Raw genomic sequence first — 17,361 nt, 5'->3', positions numbered from 1 at the left:
CTATAGCCAGAGCAATTAGACAAAAGAAAGAAATTAAAGGGATACAAATAGGTAAAGAAGATCTCAAACTATCACTATTTGCTGAGACATGATTCTATATCTAGAAGATCCAAAAATTCCACCAGAAAACTTCTAGAACTGATAAATGAATTCAGCAAAGTAGCAGGATATAAAATCAATACCCATAAATCAAACACATTCCTATACACCAATGAAGAATCCACTGAAAGAGAAATTAGGAAAACTACTCCATTCACAATAGCTTAAAAAATAAAATAAAATACTTGGGAACCAATCTAACAAAAGAGGTGAAAGACTTCTACAATGAAAACTACAGAACACTAAAGAAAGAAATTGAAGAAAACCTCAGAAGATGGAAAGATCTCCCATACACTTGGATAGGCAGAATCAATACTGTCAAAATGGCCATACTACCAATGACATTCTTCATAGAAATAAAAAAAGCAATCATGAAAATTATTTGGAAAAATAAGAGACCCAGAATAGCTAAAGCAATCTTAGCAAGAAGAGTGAAACAGGAGTCATCACAATACAGACCTTAAACTCTATTACAGAGCTATAGTACCAAAACCAGCATTTTGGTATTGGCACCAAAATAGACTTGTAGACCAATGGGTACAGAATAAAGGACACAGAGACAAACCCACATAAATATGGTTATGTCATACTAGACAAAGGTGCCAAAAACATTCACTGGAGAAAAGGTAGCCTATTCAACAAATTGTGCTGGGAAAACTGGAAATCCATATGTAGCAAAATGAAATTAAACCTCTATCTCTCACACCCTGCACAAAAATCAACTCAAAGTGGATCAAAGACTTAGGCACTAGAACAGAGACCCTGTGCCTAATAGAAAAAAAAAAAAAATAGGCCCAAATCTTCACCAGTCGACCTAGGATCTCACTTCCTTAACAAGACTCCTAAAGCATAAGAAGTAAAATCAAGAATTAATAAATAGGATGGGTTCAAATTAAAGAGCTTCTTCTCAGCAAAAGAAACAATTAATAAAAAAAGGAGAGAGCCTACAGATTGGGAGAAAATCCTTACCATATGCACCTCCGATAAAGCATTAATCTCTAGGACATATAAGACATATAAAGAACTCAAAAAACTTGACACCAATCAATCCAATCAATAAATGGGCTAAGGAACTGAACAGACGTTTCACAAAAGAAGATATACAACCGACCAACATATTTATGAATGTGTTTTAATGAGTATACCCTATGTATTTTGGCTACCTGGTGGGTTGTTAAAGTATAATCTCCATTTTAATGGAGTTGTGATGTCCTGGTAGAATTTGTATCTTAAAGGAAACCCATCACCATCCCTATACCCTCCTGCCTTCCTATTTCCCACCAACACAAATGCCATTACCCTTGTCCTCATTTGCTCCCCTTCCTTTTTGTACCCCCATCTCATATCTTTACTTGATCCACCATCCACCTGCGTTCCCAGGTGGCACAGAAGCTTCTTCCAGACTCACACTTCCCCCTCCTGCCAGACAACCGGGCTCATTTCTAAAGCCCCCATTCCTACTGGTGCCTACAGGTTGAAGATGGGGTACTTCTTCCTGGCAGCTAGGACCCTCTATTCTTTCAGCATTTTCCTTTTGACCTCTTCCTTCTTCTGGAATCTTTGGTTTTACATGAGCTTCACTCCTCACTAGATGGTGAGATGCCTGGGGCCCCAGGCCCCCCGGACCTGTGTGCCTTAGGTCCTGAGCACGCTTCCTCCCACAGAGCAGGCTCCCAGCTGCAACCACACAATGCAAAGGTGCTTGTGAGGGAGGAACAGGAAGTTCAAGCCTTTTCCCCAGATGGAAAATTGATTTATGGGAGAGATTCACATCTAGGGGTTGAAATTGTCACCTCAGTGGTTTTCTTTTTTTTTTTTTTTCCATAATACTGTCATAATTTGCCAAGATGGGTTTAAACCCAGGCTACCTACCTTCTGTGGGCTATCTGCAGGGCTGGCAGGCCTGGGATGTCCTCAGCATGCATGCCAGAGCTCTTAGGGACTGCAGGAGAACATGCTGTCTTAGGGCAGAGCCTGACACTAAACACAACCCTAATCAAATAAGCAAGAGCAAGACAGGAAATGCCCATCATGTGGGTGATCCTTCTCCGGTCTTGTATATACAGTGGTAATATTGGGCTTGTCTGAAAGCCATTATTCTGGGTCTCTCGTGGCCTGGGGAACATGTTTTTGTTTGAAAGAACAAATCGTTCATATTGTGATTTTTCTACATGAAAATCCACGCAGATAAATTCGAAAATAATTTACGATGCAAGTATTTCTGGAGGCCCAAAGGAGCGGCGCTGTGCTTCGGCATTTGGCACTACGCTGGAAAGGTGAGTCTATACCTGAGTGTCACGGAAGGTAAGTGCCCATGTTACCCTGTCAGTGACACTGCTGAAATTGCTTGCAGATTTTATCCTCCTTTTAATTCTTGAACCCCAAATTGTCATTCTCAGACTCTCCCAGTGGTGCCACTAACAGAAAGTTGCCTCTTGGCATAGAAGCAGTTTCTCGCTGGGGTGGCCCACAGAGCTGCCATCTGCTTCTCACCTGAAGGCTGGCCTAGGACTGACAGCTCTCCAGAGAGCAAACACATTACAGATTTCACAGTGTTTTGTAGTGAATGTTCACATTCTAAAGTCATTTGGAGACGCGTAGGTAGCGCAGGAGGGTTTCTATCACAGTGGGGCTCAATTTTTAGCACTTTAAACATATGTCTACAGGCCACCAAAAAAAGGTCCAGATGAAAGGGGAAATATTTCACTTCATCATCCAGATGTTAAGCTTTTACAACATTAACTGAAGTTTCCATTTCTCATATATTATGCCTCAGTCTCAATGTCAAGTTCCCCAAACAGATCAGTGACTGATTCGGGAAATTCTCCAGTCACGTAGCCAACAACTCATTGCTCATGTTACTTCCAAAGGAGCCAACTGAATTATGGCTAATTGGTTCCTGTGGGCTTCGTTGAGGCCCTGGATCCAGAAAATGGGTAGGAGTTCAATAAAAGGCATTTGGGATTATTTAGTTGATATAAAATGAATCAAAATTATCTTTCATATTCATATCATGACACTGAAACTAATTTTCCTGATTGGATATCGACCAAAAGGCAATTCTAATGCTAGGAGAGGGGACTGTGCTTTTCTCTACGTGGTCTTTTTATGCTGCCTTCTTTGGAACTCTGTTAGAAATTGTGGTCCAGTCTTTGCCCTTGAGTACCTCATTTACCTCCACACTGATGACTGACTGCATATGAATGTCCTCTGAGTCTGAGATGCCAGCGTCGACCCAGATCCTCCTCCCCATTCTCTCTGCCTCCTGTTCCTGTCCTCTTCCTGTCACCTCTTTTCCAGCTCTTCTTTTTATCCACCTTTTCCATTTTCCCACTCTCCTTCCCACTTTTTCCTCCTTTCCTTTCTAGGATCCTTTTCTCTCTGGGCTCTGTGTCCTTTGCTGAATTCAATTACCATTCAAAGCTCATTTGTAGACTAGGGATGCTCTGGAATATTCCTTAAAATTTCTCTGGCCTGGATCCCCTTTCCTCTGAGACCCAAGAGCTGCTCAGTGTCCTTGAGTGATGACTCGGGGCCTGTGAGGGCCTTGGGAGTCGGGGTGGGTGTGGTGGTTGTGAGCATGGAGACAAACTGCCTTAGTTTTTTTTTTTTTTGTTTCTGTGTGTTTGGTACAAGGGGTTGAACCCAGGGCCTCACACATGCCAAGCAAGTGCTCTACCACTGAGCTGCACCCTGGCCTGCCTGGGTTCGATGCCCGTCCCGTACTCATTTATCCGGCTACTTCACTCTCTGCTTGCTTACCAGTAGAATGCAGATAACAATAGTGTTCACCTCATAAGGGGTATGCTTTGCGCAGTGACCAATATATTTTCATTTTTATTCTGATGTGTTATATCTTTGATAGGAACTGTCTTTGGTCTTCAAAGACACTGGACAAGAAGCTAAGATAAATTGACCTATCAAAATCACAACTTTCCCCCTTTATCTGGTGCTTAGGATTTAGAAGCCTGACTGTGTCAACAGGAGTTTCTATACAGAGGTCAATAAGGACTGACCAGACAGCTCATCCGTGTCTCCAGAGATGGACAGTGACCTCGGCTAACTTCCCATTTGCTGTTGGTGTTGCAGGTACTATATGATGCTTCTGGGGTTCTTGAGAAAAACAGAGACACCCTCCCTGCTGACGTGGTTATAGTCCTGAGAACGTCAGAAAACAAGCTTCTTCAGCAACTCTTCTCCATCCCTTTGACCAAAACAGGTACCTGACACTCCCTGACAGCCCCAGTCCTTACACAAGCCCAGACGGCATTTTCTAGTTAGTGTCCAAACACTGTCACGTCTACATGACTAACACTGTAGAACCTCTTCAAACAGGGTTTATTGAAATTCAAGAAAAGAACATTGATTTTTTTTCTTCCATAATTTAACCATATAGCAAAAGAATACGTGTTCTCTCTCTCTCTCTCTCTTACATAACATCAACTCTTAGACTTCTCCTTTTCTCTGCCTATCTTTTCTTGTTTGTGTGTTTGCAGTGCTGAGCATTGAACCCAGGGTCTTGCACATGGCAAGTGAGTCCTGCTTCTTTTTAGTCTTCAAATCATAAAGCCATATATTACCATTCACTCATGTTAAGCTTTTTAGGGTAGTGTCCATTCACCTAGAATTATTGGGAAGATGATTGCAGTTCATGAATGATTCTAGGTGAAAGGAGTATGTTATATTAAAATCACTGATCATAGGATCCTCAGGGTTACACAGTCTAACTTGTAGCTCAGTCATCAACCCCACTCCACCATTCTCCTAATCAACTGGAAAGTACACGGCCTTGCTGACTGACGTCAGCTTCTGTTTAGTCGCTCAGTCAGCGCTCATGCCAAGAAGCAGGAAACCAGGGCCAAAGACAGGGACTCCCAGGTCTTTGCTGTTTTGCCAAATGGATTCTAACTGGATCAATTTGCTGGATCAATTTGATTTACCTGGGGTTTGCTGCCTTTGGCTGGGCAGCCAACAATCTTCTCACAGCACTATTCTCAAGGGCTTTATGTTTATGAGGCTATGGAAATAGTTGAGGATATGCTTTTAAGAAAGAGAGGGAGAGGCCTCTTAATTATTGCTCATCATTTCCTCTTCTTTCCATGTCCCTCTTAAAATTGTTGGCACTGTGTCTAGCTTGGGACGTTTATATGCTGAAAGAGAGTCGCTGCCAGGTCTGGGAAGGAAAAGCCTGGCTAAGGAGGAAAAAAAAAATGCTGCAGTAGTCTACAAAGTTTGCTTTATCTTCTCCATCTTAACTTGGGAGGAAAGTTGAAATCAGGCTCTTAACTTTCTTCAGACATTCTCCTATAATCAAAACTAGTAGCAGGGTGCCCCTCAGAAAGCTGCTCTCCAGCGTCCTCTGTAGAGCCTCCTTGAGTACAGCCAGGATTTAATTTATTGTAGGCTCTTGGGAGTTCAGGGCAGGTGTGTGCAGGGCTGGCTAGACACAGTGGTGTAGCTTCCTTCTAAGGAGATTTCTCTGTAGAATCAAGGACATGACCATTATTAATAGGGGACATATTCTCTGAAACAAAATCTATCCCAATGACTCTCAAATGTAACGACTTGTCAAATCTGTTCACAACTTTGGAATTTCTGATTTTTTAAACGTTTGGAAAAATGAAAACAAGTTCGCAGCCCTGGACGCTAGAGGGCGCTATTCAGAAAGTAAGGCTCCGCAGCGAGCCTCCTGCTCTTGCCTGGAATCCTTTAAATGTCGAGAGGCAAAGGAACAAAGAGACAGCCTCAATTATTGGTGTTTTTTTTTTTCCTTTTCTTTTCTCCCAAAGAGCTTGTAGCATTTTCTGAATCTTGCCTTGAATCTGCTTTCCTCATCACCTGGATGAAACAAAAATAGAAAGAAAGAAAAAAAAAAAAGACTGGAAACAAACATGATATTCTTTCAAGCGTCTTTGTATTCCTGACTTGCATATTATGCATAATAATTTCTTTTGAAATCCTAAGTTTGATTTTCTCCATAATTTGAGCATAATTAGGAAGCCACATATGAACATCAAATCTAATAAGCATGATTCTGTGTTCCTTTTCTGGAATTATTTATGTCAAAATGCATTCAACTAAACACTGAACAACTTTTGGTGACAAGGCACTGATGGTCAACAAAGGGGGCTTCAGAGATAATATCACTATGCCATAAAGCATATAAAACTTTCCTTTACCTTCACTTTATGCTTAGCATTGGACCCTAAGATATCACCTTATGAAATAGTTGCCTTTACATCTGAGTTCCAAAGTGATTGTGCACCCTCTATTGAATGCTAGCATGTTACACTTTTACATTTAAAGCATCTATGGCTAAGGTTTTTTGGGTTTATTATATTACAGACTTTGAAGGTGGGAAAAACTCACTAGACCAAAATAGGTTGTCCTGTTTTTGCTAAAATTGCAGATATCTGTTTCAGGCGTATGCTTGCCCCTTATGAAGGGGAAAGTAGTTGTACGTTCCTGCTAGAAACAAGATCCCACACATCCTAGTGTTTTGAAAAGAAAGATGCTAACATTGTCCATGCATGAGAAACCAACTTTTAGTCATTTTTATTTTATCATCCTGCTTCAGAATCTGAATTGTATTATTAAAAGTAAACTGGGCCAGGTGTGGTGGCTCATGCCTGTCATCCAGCAACTGGGGAGGCTGAGGCAGGAGGACCAAAAGTCTGAGGCCGGCTTCAGCAATTTAGCAAGACCCTCTCTTAAAATAAAATGGATCCAGGATGTAGCTCAGTGGTTAAGCACCCCTGGATTCAATCCCCAGGACCAGAAAGAAGTAAATTGAGCACTAGTTCAGTAAGCATAGATATTATGGGAAGTTAACTTTATAAGCCCCTTTGGAGAAGGAAAATATCTAAGTTGGGAAGCTTTGGGGACTACTATCCCCAAATATAAAAAGAGGACAGTATTGGATTTCTCAATGTTGAGAGGAGAGATATCTGGCAAAAAGACTCATAAGGGATGTTGACAATGTGCTGATGCTCTGGCTCCTGATCTCAACAGTGTTTTCAAGGACATTTGCATTATAATAGTTATTATGCAGTATATTTATGCTTTGCATACTCTTCTGTATGTGCATTCTATTTCACAACATTATGGGTGTTTTTCCACAAAATGAAAGGAAGGCCCCTTAAAATATAAACAATAACTTTAATTTCTTTATCAAAATTTTCCAGTTGAGATCTCCTAATAGCTAGACTATTGCTGTCCTTTACTTTCAAGCAGAGGCATCAGAGAACACTGGATTGACATTTCTGCCTCTTCAAGTTAGCAACCTGTCTGGGCTACTGGGTGGGAAACGCTCCTTTCATTAGTAGATATAAAAGAGTATTGAGGCTTGGTTTAATTTCTTATCAAGATTGAGACGATCAACTTGTATGTCATGTGCAATTTTGTTAGTTAGCTTTCCTTTACTATCACAACTACCTGAGATCATCAACTTATAAGGAGAAAAGGTTTGTCTTATAGTTTTAGAGATTTCAGTCCATGAGCAGTTGGCCCTGTTGCTTTGGGCCTGTAGCAGCATATCACAACAGGAGTGTGTGGCCGAGCAAAACCATTGACCTCAGGGATGGAAAGTGAGAGAAAGAGAAAGAGATCAGGGTTCTCACTGTGAGTCCAAGCCCCCAGTGCCCTGAAGAGCTCCAACAGGCTCCAACTCTTAAAGGTTCTATCATCTCCCAGTAGTGCCAAGCTGGGGACCAATTCTTTAACACATGGGCCTTTGGGGAACATTCCAGATCTAAACTGTAGCAGGAAGCATAATAGAAAATCAGCGAGAGTAATCTGTGTCACTTTTCCTATTTCCTGCCCCCTCTTTCCTGCTTATGTTCTACATTCTAGATACTGAAATACTGCAGAGATTGAACATGTGAAGTGGCATCGTGAGGCCCAGGTTTACAGGTTCCTGCAGCTCCCTCCCAGTGGCCCCTTCTGCTGGTACAAGCTACATCTGGTGGTAGACATGCCAGAGCCTGAAGGGCACTCTCATTCCAAAGCTCTTGGTGACAGTTGGGTAAATGGGGACAGCTATTCAATATGGATGCTCTCTTTCTTCCCCTCCCATGCCAGCCCAACCATGCTTGTGCCTGCAGAGATGGGCCATTTCAGATTGATGAAGTGTTCTTTGTAATCCTTCCTATGGAGCAACAATTTTCAGGAGATTTCATGAATGAAAATTCAATATGGCACCATCACTACCATCTAACCCTGCAGCTCTGACTTTTCAATCTGAATGATGTAGGCAGAAAAACCCTGACAGGAAAGATGTTACACCAAGGTTTCATGGCATATTTTCCTGTTTGAAGAGTGTTCTACTTGCTCCTAATAAGCTAAAGTAATATTCAAAATGCTCAGGTGAGGGAGGAGAAATTGTTTCAAAAAGAACTTGGAAAATTCATCTCTGTCTTTGAATCATGAATTCTGACTTCCAAATAGTAGTTTGGCGGGGGCGAAGGATGGGCAGAGTAAAGGAGTTAGGAACTTGGGAGAAACTAGAAGGAATACATACAAGTAGCACCAGAGGGAATGTTCTCTGAACTTCCAAGTCTGGTTTCACTTTAGAATCTAGAGCTGAGTTTTACCTCTGTTGCCTTCTGTCCAAGGACTCTCAGGTTTTTCCCTTGGAATTTGATTCGCAGTGAAAATCAATAGTAATGTCTCTCTTGATTTCCATTGTATCCCTTCTTATTTAGGGTAGGGGTGACAAGGTAACACTGTACCTTATAATATCTTTAAAGCTCTTTAACACCATCTCTGCTGAAGTCCTTGATGTCAGTGACCCCGTTCCTGATTAATGTCCCTTAAGGGTATTAAGTCCCCAAGAGGGTACCTTTTGGTAATTATCTCTGAGAGTTTCCATTTTCTCTTTATGGTTGTTCCAGTGTCCTGGCAATGTAGCAGAAGGATCTGGTAGATGACCTGAATCCAAGGGACAGAGTTTAGGGCCACAGACATGGACAGGACCCAGCTCTTCCTGAAATGGAGGCTCAGATAAGTCAATACCATCAGGGATCCTTAGGGAGTGAGTTTCTCTCCATATGAACCCTGCTTCTTTCTGTGTGAGAGTGTATCTCACTCAACGGATAATTATGTATTTGGTGTCTGCTGAGATATGGTGCTATGCATAGGTGTTTTATAGGAGCATAGAAGAAAGTCCTATCCAGAATGTTCAGAGACAAATATTGCCAAATCCAAAAATGCATAAAGGATAACAAAAAAATATGAATTCTGAATAAGTATATAAACCGATAGTGGGTCAAAATAAACACTAGGTTTATGCAAGGAAAAATAGAAGGTAGTCGGGCTGGGGATGTGGCTCAAGCGGTAGCGCGCTCGCCTGACATGCGTGTGGCCCAGGTTGGATCCTCAGGACCACATACAAACAAAGATGTTGTGTCTGCCAAAAACTAAAAAATAAATATTAAAATTCTCTCTCTCTCTCTCTCTCTATCTATCTATCTTAAAAAAAAATAGAAGGTAGTCTAGGAAATGTGATGGGCAAACATGGGGAAGGCTTCTTGTAATGAAGAAAGGCTTCTTGGGGAACTTTGTTTCCTTTTAAGTAGGAGAGTAAAGACAATTGGGCATTCTGGAGTAATGCAGCATTCTAAGCCAGGATCTAAGCACTAGAAGGGAGGGGGAGGGGGAGGATGGGGTGGAGAGGACACTAAGGAAGGGATTCCCAAAGCAGAGGGAGGGTGTGAGAAGGAAGCAAGATGGGAAGGAAATGGCAGGCTGTAGGCAGTCAGGTGGGCCTCTAAACAGACAGCTTCAGGATGAGACAGGAACATTTGAGCAGGGGTGTTAAAGACCAACTAATGAGAGCCAGGGTGTACCCAGGCCTCTGCGTGTATAGTTGCATGTGAATAGATGCTCAACAAATTTTTTACATTCTAGATTTATATATAAGGCCCAGTTTGAGTTAATTTTAGTATAAAATATGAGGTGGAGGGTCACTTCTTTCTCCATGTGTAGTTATTCCAAAACCATTTGTTGAAACAACTATTGCATTGGATTTGTACCTTTATGAAAAAAAGTAATTATTATATGTTTCATTATCTATGTATCTGTCTCTTCACCAAAACTACACTTCCTTGGCGATTTTAGTTTTGTAGTAGGTCTTATAATCAAGTAGTATGATTCTCCCCCTCCTTCATTCTTTTTCAAAATTGTTTGGGTTATTCCAGTTCCTTTGCCCTTCCATGTAAATTTTAAATTCAGCTTATCTATATCTACAAAAAGTTCTGCTTGAATTTGATTAAAATTACATGGAATACATAGATCAATTTGGGAAGAATTGACATCATTGCCATGTTGAGTCTTCCAAGTCATGAACATGGTATATCTATTTAGTTGGCTCTTCTTTGATTTCTTTAATCAGTAATTTGTATTTGCACATAAACATTCATGTCTTCTTAGGTTCATATCTGAGTATTCCAATTTTCAGAACTAGCATACATTTTAAAAAAATTTTATTTTTGCTGGACATGTTGGTGCAGGCCTGTAATTTTAGCAGCTTGGGAGGCTGAGGCAGGAGGATCATGGATTCAAAGCCAGCCTCAGCAACAGTGAGGCGCAAAGCAACTCAGTAAGACACTGTCTCTAAATAAAAAATACAAAATTGTGCTGGGGATGTGGCTCAGTGGTCAAGTGTCCCTGCGTCTAATCCCCAGTATCCCCCTTAAAAAATTATTTTCTATTGTTCATTGCTGGTATATAAAAGTATAATTGATTTCTGTGTGTTGACCTTATTTCCCACAACCTTGCTAAATTCACTTATTTGCTCTAGGAAAGGCTTATTTTATTTTTTGTTTTCATTTTTGTAGATTCTTTGGGTTTTATTTTGTTTGTTTGTTTGTTTGTTTTGTACCAGGGATTGAACTTAGAGGTACTTAACCACTGAGAATTCGGCATTTGGAATTTCCCTTGAGTCATATCCTCAGCCCTATTTTGTATTTTATTTAGATACAGAGTCTCTCTCTGAATCGCTTAGCACCTCGCTTTTGCTGAGGCTGGCTTTGAACTCGCAATCCTCTTGCTGCCTCAGTCTCCCGAGTGGCTGGGATTACAGGCGTGCGCCACCACACCTGGCTCTTTGGGATTTTTTTTTTTTTTATGTTGAAAAATCATGTTGTCTGTAAATAAGGACTCTTTTATTTCTTCCTCTCCAATTTTATGCTTTATATGCCTTTATTCACTGTCTAGAACTTCAGTTACAATGTCAAATAGGTGTCACCAGACATACCTGCTTTGTTCCTGAACTTGGAGGGTAGGGGAACTTTTCATCTTTCACCACTAAGTAAGATGTTAGCTGTGGGTTTTTTAAACCTTCCCTTGCACTTGCTGTTTCCTCTATCTGGAACATTTCCCCTTAAAACATACCCATCGCTAATTTCTTTTTTTCTTCAGGTTTTTTTCTCAGTCTCTACCTTACCTGGCTACCCCCAAAATTTCAACTTACTCAATATTTTATATCCCTGATGCTGTTAGTCTTAGTCCTTATTTTCTTAGTATTCTTCTCCTTAGCACTTATCACTACTTAATCTACTACCTGCATTTTACTTGTTTATTTTCAGTCAGTCTTTGCTATAATGGGAATTCCAAAAGGGTAGGGGATTTTTTATCTGGTTTATCCATTATGAGTCCTTGCAGCCTTGAACAATGCCTGGCATGTAGCAGGATCACCATTTGCTGAATAAATGAATAGAGGGGTAAATGAAATCTACACATACCTGGATCGATTTCTTTTTTTCTCTGTCCCTTCTCATCTGAAGGGCTGAACTGTCTCTGCTCTTACTACAGGACAGCTCTGTACTTATCTTCTTCATTCCTTCCTTTCACCTTCACATGGACTTTGATCCTGCAGTTTTCTTTCCTCTTGGCATAGTTAATTATTTCTCTCAATGTGGTAATTCTCATCAATATAGAATCTCCCATCTTTTTTAGCTTTGTTGGGGTTGAAAAGGTATATTGAAGGTATATAAAAGGTATATTGAAGTTCTAACCCCCAGTAACTCAGAATGTAGTCTCATTTGAAAATAGGGTATTTATAGAGGTAGGGAAGTTAAAATGAGGTCATTAGATTGACCCCTTAATCCAATTTGATTAGTGTCCTTATAAAAAATGAAAATTTGGATCCCACAACCCCCATTCCCCCACCATACACACACAGGAAAACCATGTGAAGGTGAAGGTGTAGTTCAGATGGTTAACCTACAACCTCTCTCACCTGTACCTCCTCACTGGGCTCTGGTTGTCCTCTTGCCTCTGATAGTCTAACAGCTAAACTGTAGTCTTTTTAAAACTACAAATCAGGTCAGGTCTCTCACCTATATAAAACTTCCAGTGGATCTTCATCACACCTAGAAGAGAATCTAAACTCCTTCCTTGTCTCCAACCCCGGCATGGTCTGTCCCAGTCTCTCTGTTCTCCTTGAACTCTTCCATTTACTCTTTGTCCTCATTCTGCTCCTCAGATATTCCAAGCCCTTTCCTGACTCTTACCCAGCTACTTGCTCTGTCTGGAACATTCTTTCTCCAGATCCTTCTTTATCTTGTGCCGAATTTAGTTCAAATATCACCTCCAAAGAGGACCTTCTCTGTCCACCCAGTGGAAAGAAGCCCTGCACTTCCCACTCTATCATATTACTTGTGCGTCTCCATCAGGATCTGACACGTGTCTCTCTCCATTGCTTATCTGCAGTATATATGCTAGTCTGTAAGCAACTTGATGGTAGAGTCCTTATGGGTCCTGTTTACTACTATATATCTGGAATTCAGAGCAATGCCCACAGCGTAAAAGTACTCAATAAATCGTTGTTAAAGAACTCAATAATTTCTGTAAGATGGAAACTTAAGTTGAAACCCACTCTTTACTCCTAATCTAAGGCTTATATTAGTTTTCTAGGGCTGCCTTATCAAAGTACCTCCAACCAAGGTTCAACAAGATGAACATATTTTCTTAGTCCAAGGGGAAGGCAGGGTCGGTTCCCTCTGGAGGGCTCTGAGGGTGGGTTTGTCCCAGGCCTCTCTCCTAGCTTCCAGTGACAATCTTTGGCATTCCTTGGCTTCTGTACAACCCTTATATCTGCCTTCATCTTCTCATGGTGGTCTTCCTATGAGTCTGTGTCCAAGTTTCCCCTATTTATAAGGACATTAGTCATTATTGGATTAGAGGCCCACTTATTTCAACATGACCTCAACTAAATTATTGATCTGTAAAACCCCTCTTTCCAAATAAGGTCACCTTCTGAAGTACTTGGAGTCAGGACTTCAACATATGGATCTTGGGGTAGCAGGGACACAATTCAACCCACTCTTTCTGAGTAGTGGGTAGGAGGCTCAGAGAGTTTAGAGTCTTGGGTGCTAATGTTACCAATCCAAGCCCCTTGTGCACCCTCCACCCCACAGAGTATTCCAATCACTGAAACAATAAATTCTGCTAAAGAGTTAATTCACAAGGCAGTCAAGAGTAAAAAAATCTGCCCTACTGGGGACAGAGTTTGGGGATTTTTATGGAGCTAGGCATGGGGAAGGGTGATTGGAGCAGGTGAGGTGGGGTAAGTCTAGAGGGGCTTTTCAGAAACTAACAGCAGGGTGTGTTCGGGTCTTCCCGGGGGGGGGGGGGGGTTCACAGAGGCATCACCATGAAGGGAAGAGGGCAGTAAGTCCTGGGCCTGGGTGGGCAAAGAAGCTCGCTCACGGGTTTGAATGGCTCAGTTGTGTCGGGGTGTGGAGGCTTTCGTGAGGTCGGACCTTGGACCTTTATATCACAAGCAGGGTTTTACCCTGAGAGAATCCGGGTTGCCCTCACTTGGGCCAAAAGAGACAGGGAGCCCTCTGTCCTTTACTGGGCATGGGGACTGTGTTCCTTTTCTTCAGGGCAGAGGGGGCTTCCCCTGCCCCACCACCAATATCTCTTTGGCCTCCTATGTTATTTTCAAATCTGGTAATGAAGCATGGTGGGTTGGTTTTTAAATAACTGTGCTATCGGGACACACCTTTTCATCACTAGAGGCATTACTGTATTAATATTGTCACCACGCACAGGCTTGGTCTGCCCACTGCTGCATGACAGAAGCCGGCTAGTTAAGAGGCCAGGCAGAAGTAGAGAAAGAACCTCATTACAATCAGTTAGCTGACGGGAAGATGAAGGACCATCTTGTTCTGAAGGGCCCTCTTTCTAGGAGGTTGATTTGGGGTGGTTTGTGTAGGACAGAGGTGATCGCAGACTGATGGGTACCTTCAAAGAGGCGAGGTTTGTGGCCAGATGACACACATCTTAATCGCCTGGTCATGAGATGTTTCTCAGTTCTGCAAATCTCAAGAAAATTATTTAAATTATTAAAATCATTATTTTCTCAAGATTTCTTGTCATGGATTTGCTTACTCAATGGGCAGGGTAGAGGAGCTCACTGGCCAAGCACCAAACCAGAAAACTCAGGTGTTCTCTCCAGAGTGAGTGTGTGCAGCAGGATAGAATCAGGGGCTTGACCACCTAGAAATAAGGTCCATGGGTGAAACTAGAAGTCCCTGCATCCTACATTCTCAGTTCTGAGAAGGGTTGTTGCAAATTACCTTCATCCCCTGGCTCTCACGGGGGCAGAAGAAGATATGTTTTTCTCTCTCCCAATAGTGGTGAAAGGAATTCCCAAAAGAGTCATTAGGGAAACTTGGAGTCAATTATATATATATATATATATATATATATATATATATATATATAGAGAGAGAGAGAGAGAGAGAGAGAGAGAGAGAGAGACAGTATAATCTCATTCCTTTGCTGTGCACCTACTTGGCTAATAAAATGCAATTAGCCCTTTGTTGGGGGAAAAGCTAAGTGGAGAATGAATTAAATGATAATAGAAACTGCTCTCCTTTGGGTTTTCCAGTTTTTCAGAAAAAAAACCAGAAGGATTTTTCATGAGCCCATGGGACGTGGGAGAAATTGAGACCAGAGAGCAGAAAGGCTAAGAGATACACATGTGATGTGAATGCAGTGTGAGTGTCCAGCTCAGGGTGGGCTGGGAGACATGGCCTCATCTGGCAAGGGACCATGTACTAGTCAGGGCTGCCATAACAAGTTCACACTGATGGATGGTTTAAGCAATAGATGTTTTTCCACAGTTCCAGGAAGTCCAGGATCAGGGTGCAGCAGACTTGATTTCTTTGGTGGCCTCTTTCCTTGGCTTGCAGATAGCCCTCCTCACTGTGTTCTCACATGGTCACCCCTTGGTCATGTCATCTGTGTCCTTATCTCCTCTTTTAACAACAATCAGATTGGATTAGGGTTCACTCTAACAGACTTATTTTAATTTAAAGGCCTCATTTCAATTTTAAAGACCCTTCATCCAAGTTGAGTCACAGTTTGAGGTACTCGGGATTATAGAACTAAGTACTTTTGAGAGGATACAACTCAGTCCTTAAAAAGTCACAAAGAGCTAGGTTAGCTGTTGAGTGTGAGTTCCTTAACTCTGGGGGGGGGGGGCTACCAGCTCTCCATGTGAAGCACAAGGACCCTGGTGAGGAGCCAGAGAGGGCCTGTAGGGTCCCCTATCAGGGAAGGAGAGTTCTACCCTCTCCTCCCTCCTCTGCTCCCCACACCCCAAAAGCTGGTCCATAGAAGAGCCAGTCCACAAGTCACTAAAGCCAGTACATCCAGCCTAGGGGAGGGGAGAGTGGGAGAAAGAGCTTTAAAGACAAATACAATGGCTCATGCCTATAATCTCAGTGACTTGGGTGGCTGAGATAGGAGGATCTAAGTTCAAGGCCAGCTTGTGTAACTTAGTGATAGCAACTTGTACAACTTGGTGTACATTTATATATAGTCTCTTGATGAAAAGGGGAGGGGATATGGCTCAGTGGTTGAGTATCCCTGGGTGCAATCCCCAGTACAAAACAAAACAAAACAAAACAAAACCCTTGTGTTGATATATTAAAGGTTAAAAATAAGCAACAAGCCGGGCACAGTGGTGCACACCTGTAATTCCAGCAGCTCAGGAGGATCAAAAGTTCAAAGCTAGCCTCAACAATTTAGCAAGGCCCTGAGCAACCTAGGGAGACCCTGTCTCAAAATAAAAAGTAAAAAGGGCTGGGGACGTGCCTCAGTGGTTATACCTGTAAGTCTATGAAATGGGCCTGAGATATGGTTAAGGAGCTGCCCTTCTCACAGAAATGGGGGAAATCAGAAGGAAAAGTGAAGCTGTTTTTTATTTATCCTCAGGGAGCCTAGGTATCTACAGTCACTGAGTTCATGTTCAAAGCACAGGCTGAGAACCCAAAAGCTTTCTGGGAGACTGGCAGTTTCCTTCATTAGCTGAGGATTTTTTTTTTTTAAGTACCCAGCCTACAGTGAGTAACAGTAAGATCTTGTTTTAGGAAAGAGGCAATGACACTGAGGGTCACTTGTGAATAATGGAATAGCATATGTTAATCACACAGGATCCTCATCTACAACAATCTACAAATGGACCTGTGCACCTCAGCACCTTGGTCTGCCCTGAGGTGCTGCTGTCTCATGAAACCATCTTATTTTCTGTCTGCTAAGATGGCAAGCTCCAATGGGAATAGAGGTGGTGTCTTCTACTGAATTTATACAGCACATCTGGTCAGTACTATCACATTGCTTCACAACTCCATACTAATTCTGTTCTCTAGAGTGACTTCTGCTACTCCCTTCCACATCACCACACTTTCCATACCTGTCCACCCCCTCAAAACTCAGCCCTAGCACCACCTCCTCCAAGAATTCTGGGTTGGGTGAAACTCCTGGCGCCTCTGCAATATAAGCCCTGGAGCAAAAGGGTTTCATGACTGTAGTGGGCTCCTGTTTTCAGCTCCTAGAGAGGAGCTGGCACGTAGGAGGTGGTCTGTGGAGCCTGAGAGTGGTTTGTGAACAGAATCTCCCGGTAGTCCCGAGAGTGCTTGAAGCACATCAGACATGTGGGCTGTCCTGTGATGCATGTTGCTGGCTGCAAGCCCTGCGGAGCCCGAGGTCTATTTTAACAAGCTGTGAACTTCAGAAGGAGCTCCAGACAGAACTCTGTATTCTGCATCTAGAGAGACAAGGATGAGGTCCTCATTAGGACTCCTGCGGGGGACTGCAGATGTGGCTTGCAGTGACTGCTGCCATCTGAAAGTGATTGCCGTCGCCTTCCCCAGGCGGGTGGGCGGGGTGGGCTTTCCCAGAAACAGCGTTACATTCCTCTGATTAAAGGACAGAAGGTGCCGGGAAGCAGCTTCTCCCGCAGCCCAG

The 17,361-nt window shown here is 42.3% G+C and overlaps 1 protein-coding gene across 1 annotated transcript in view; it reads left to right on the top strand.

The window, feature by feature from the left end:
• Myo3b (myosin IIIB) overlaps nt 1-17,361 on the top strand; it is a 408,160-nt gene that overhangs the window by 176,427 nt on the left and 214,372 nt on the right. The window contains exons 21-22 of the mRNA XM_077110313.1: nt 2,287-2,375; nt 4,189-4,318. Of these exons, the coding sequence (XP_076966428.1) occupies nt 2,287-2,375; nt 4,189-4,318 (219 nt within the window). The remainder of the gene's footprint in view (nt 1-2,286; nt 2,376-4,188; nt 4,319-17,361) is intronic.

This window comes from Callospermophilus lateralis, chromosome 9 (genome assembly GCF_048772815.1).
Source record: "Callospermophilus lateralis isolate mCalLat2 chromosome 9, mCalLat2.hap1, whole genome shotgun sequence".
NCBI lineage: Eukaryota > Metazoa > Chordata > Mammalia > Rodentia > Sciuridae > Callospermophilus > Callospermophilus lateralis.
Note: the sequence above shows the minus strand (reverse complement) of the source record. Positions and strands in the feature narration are given on the sequence as shown.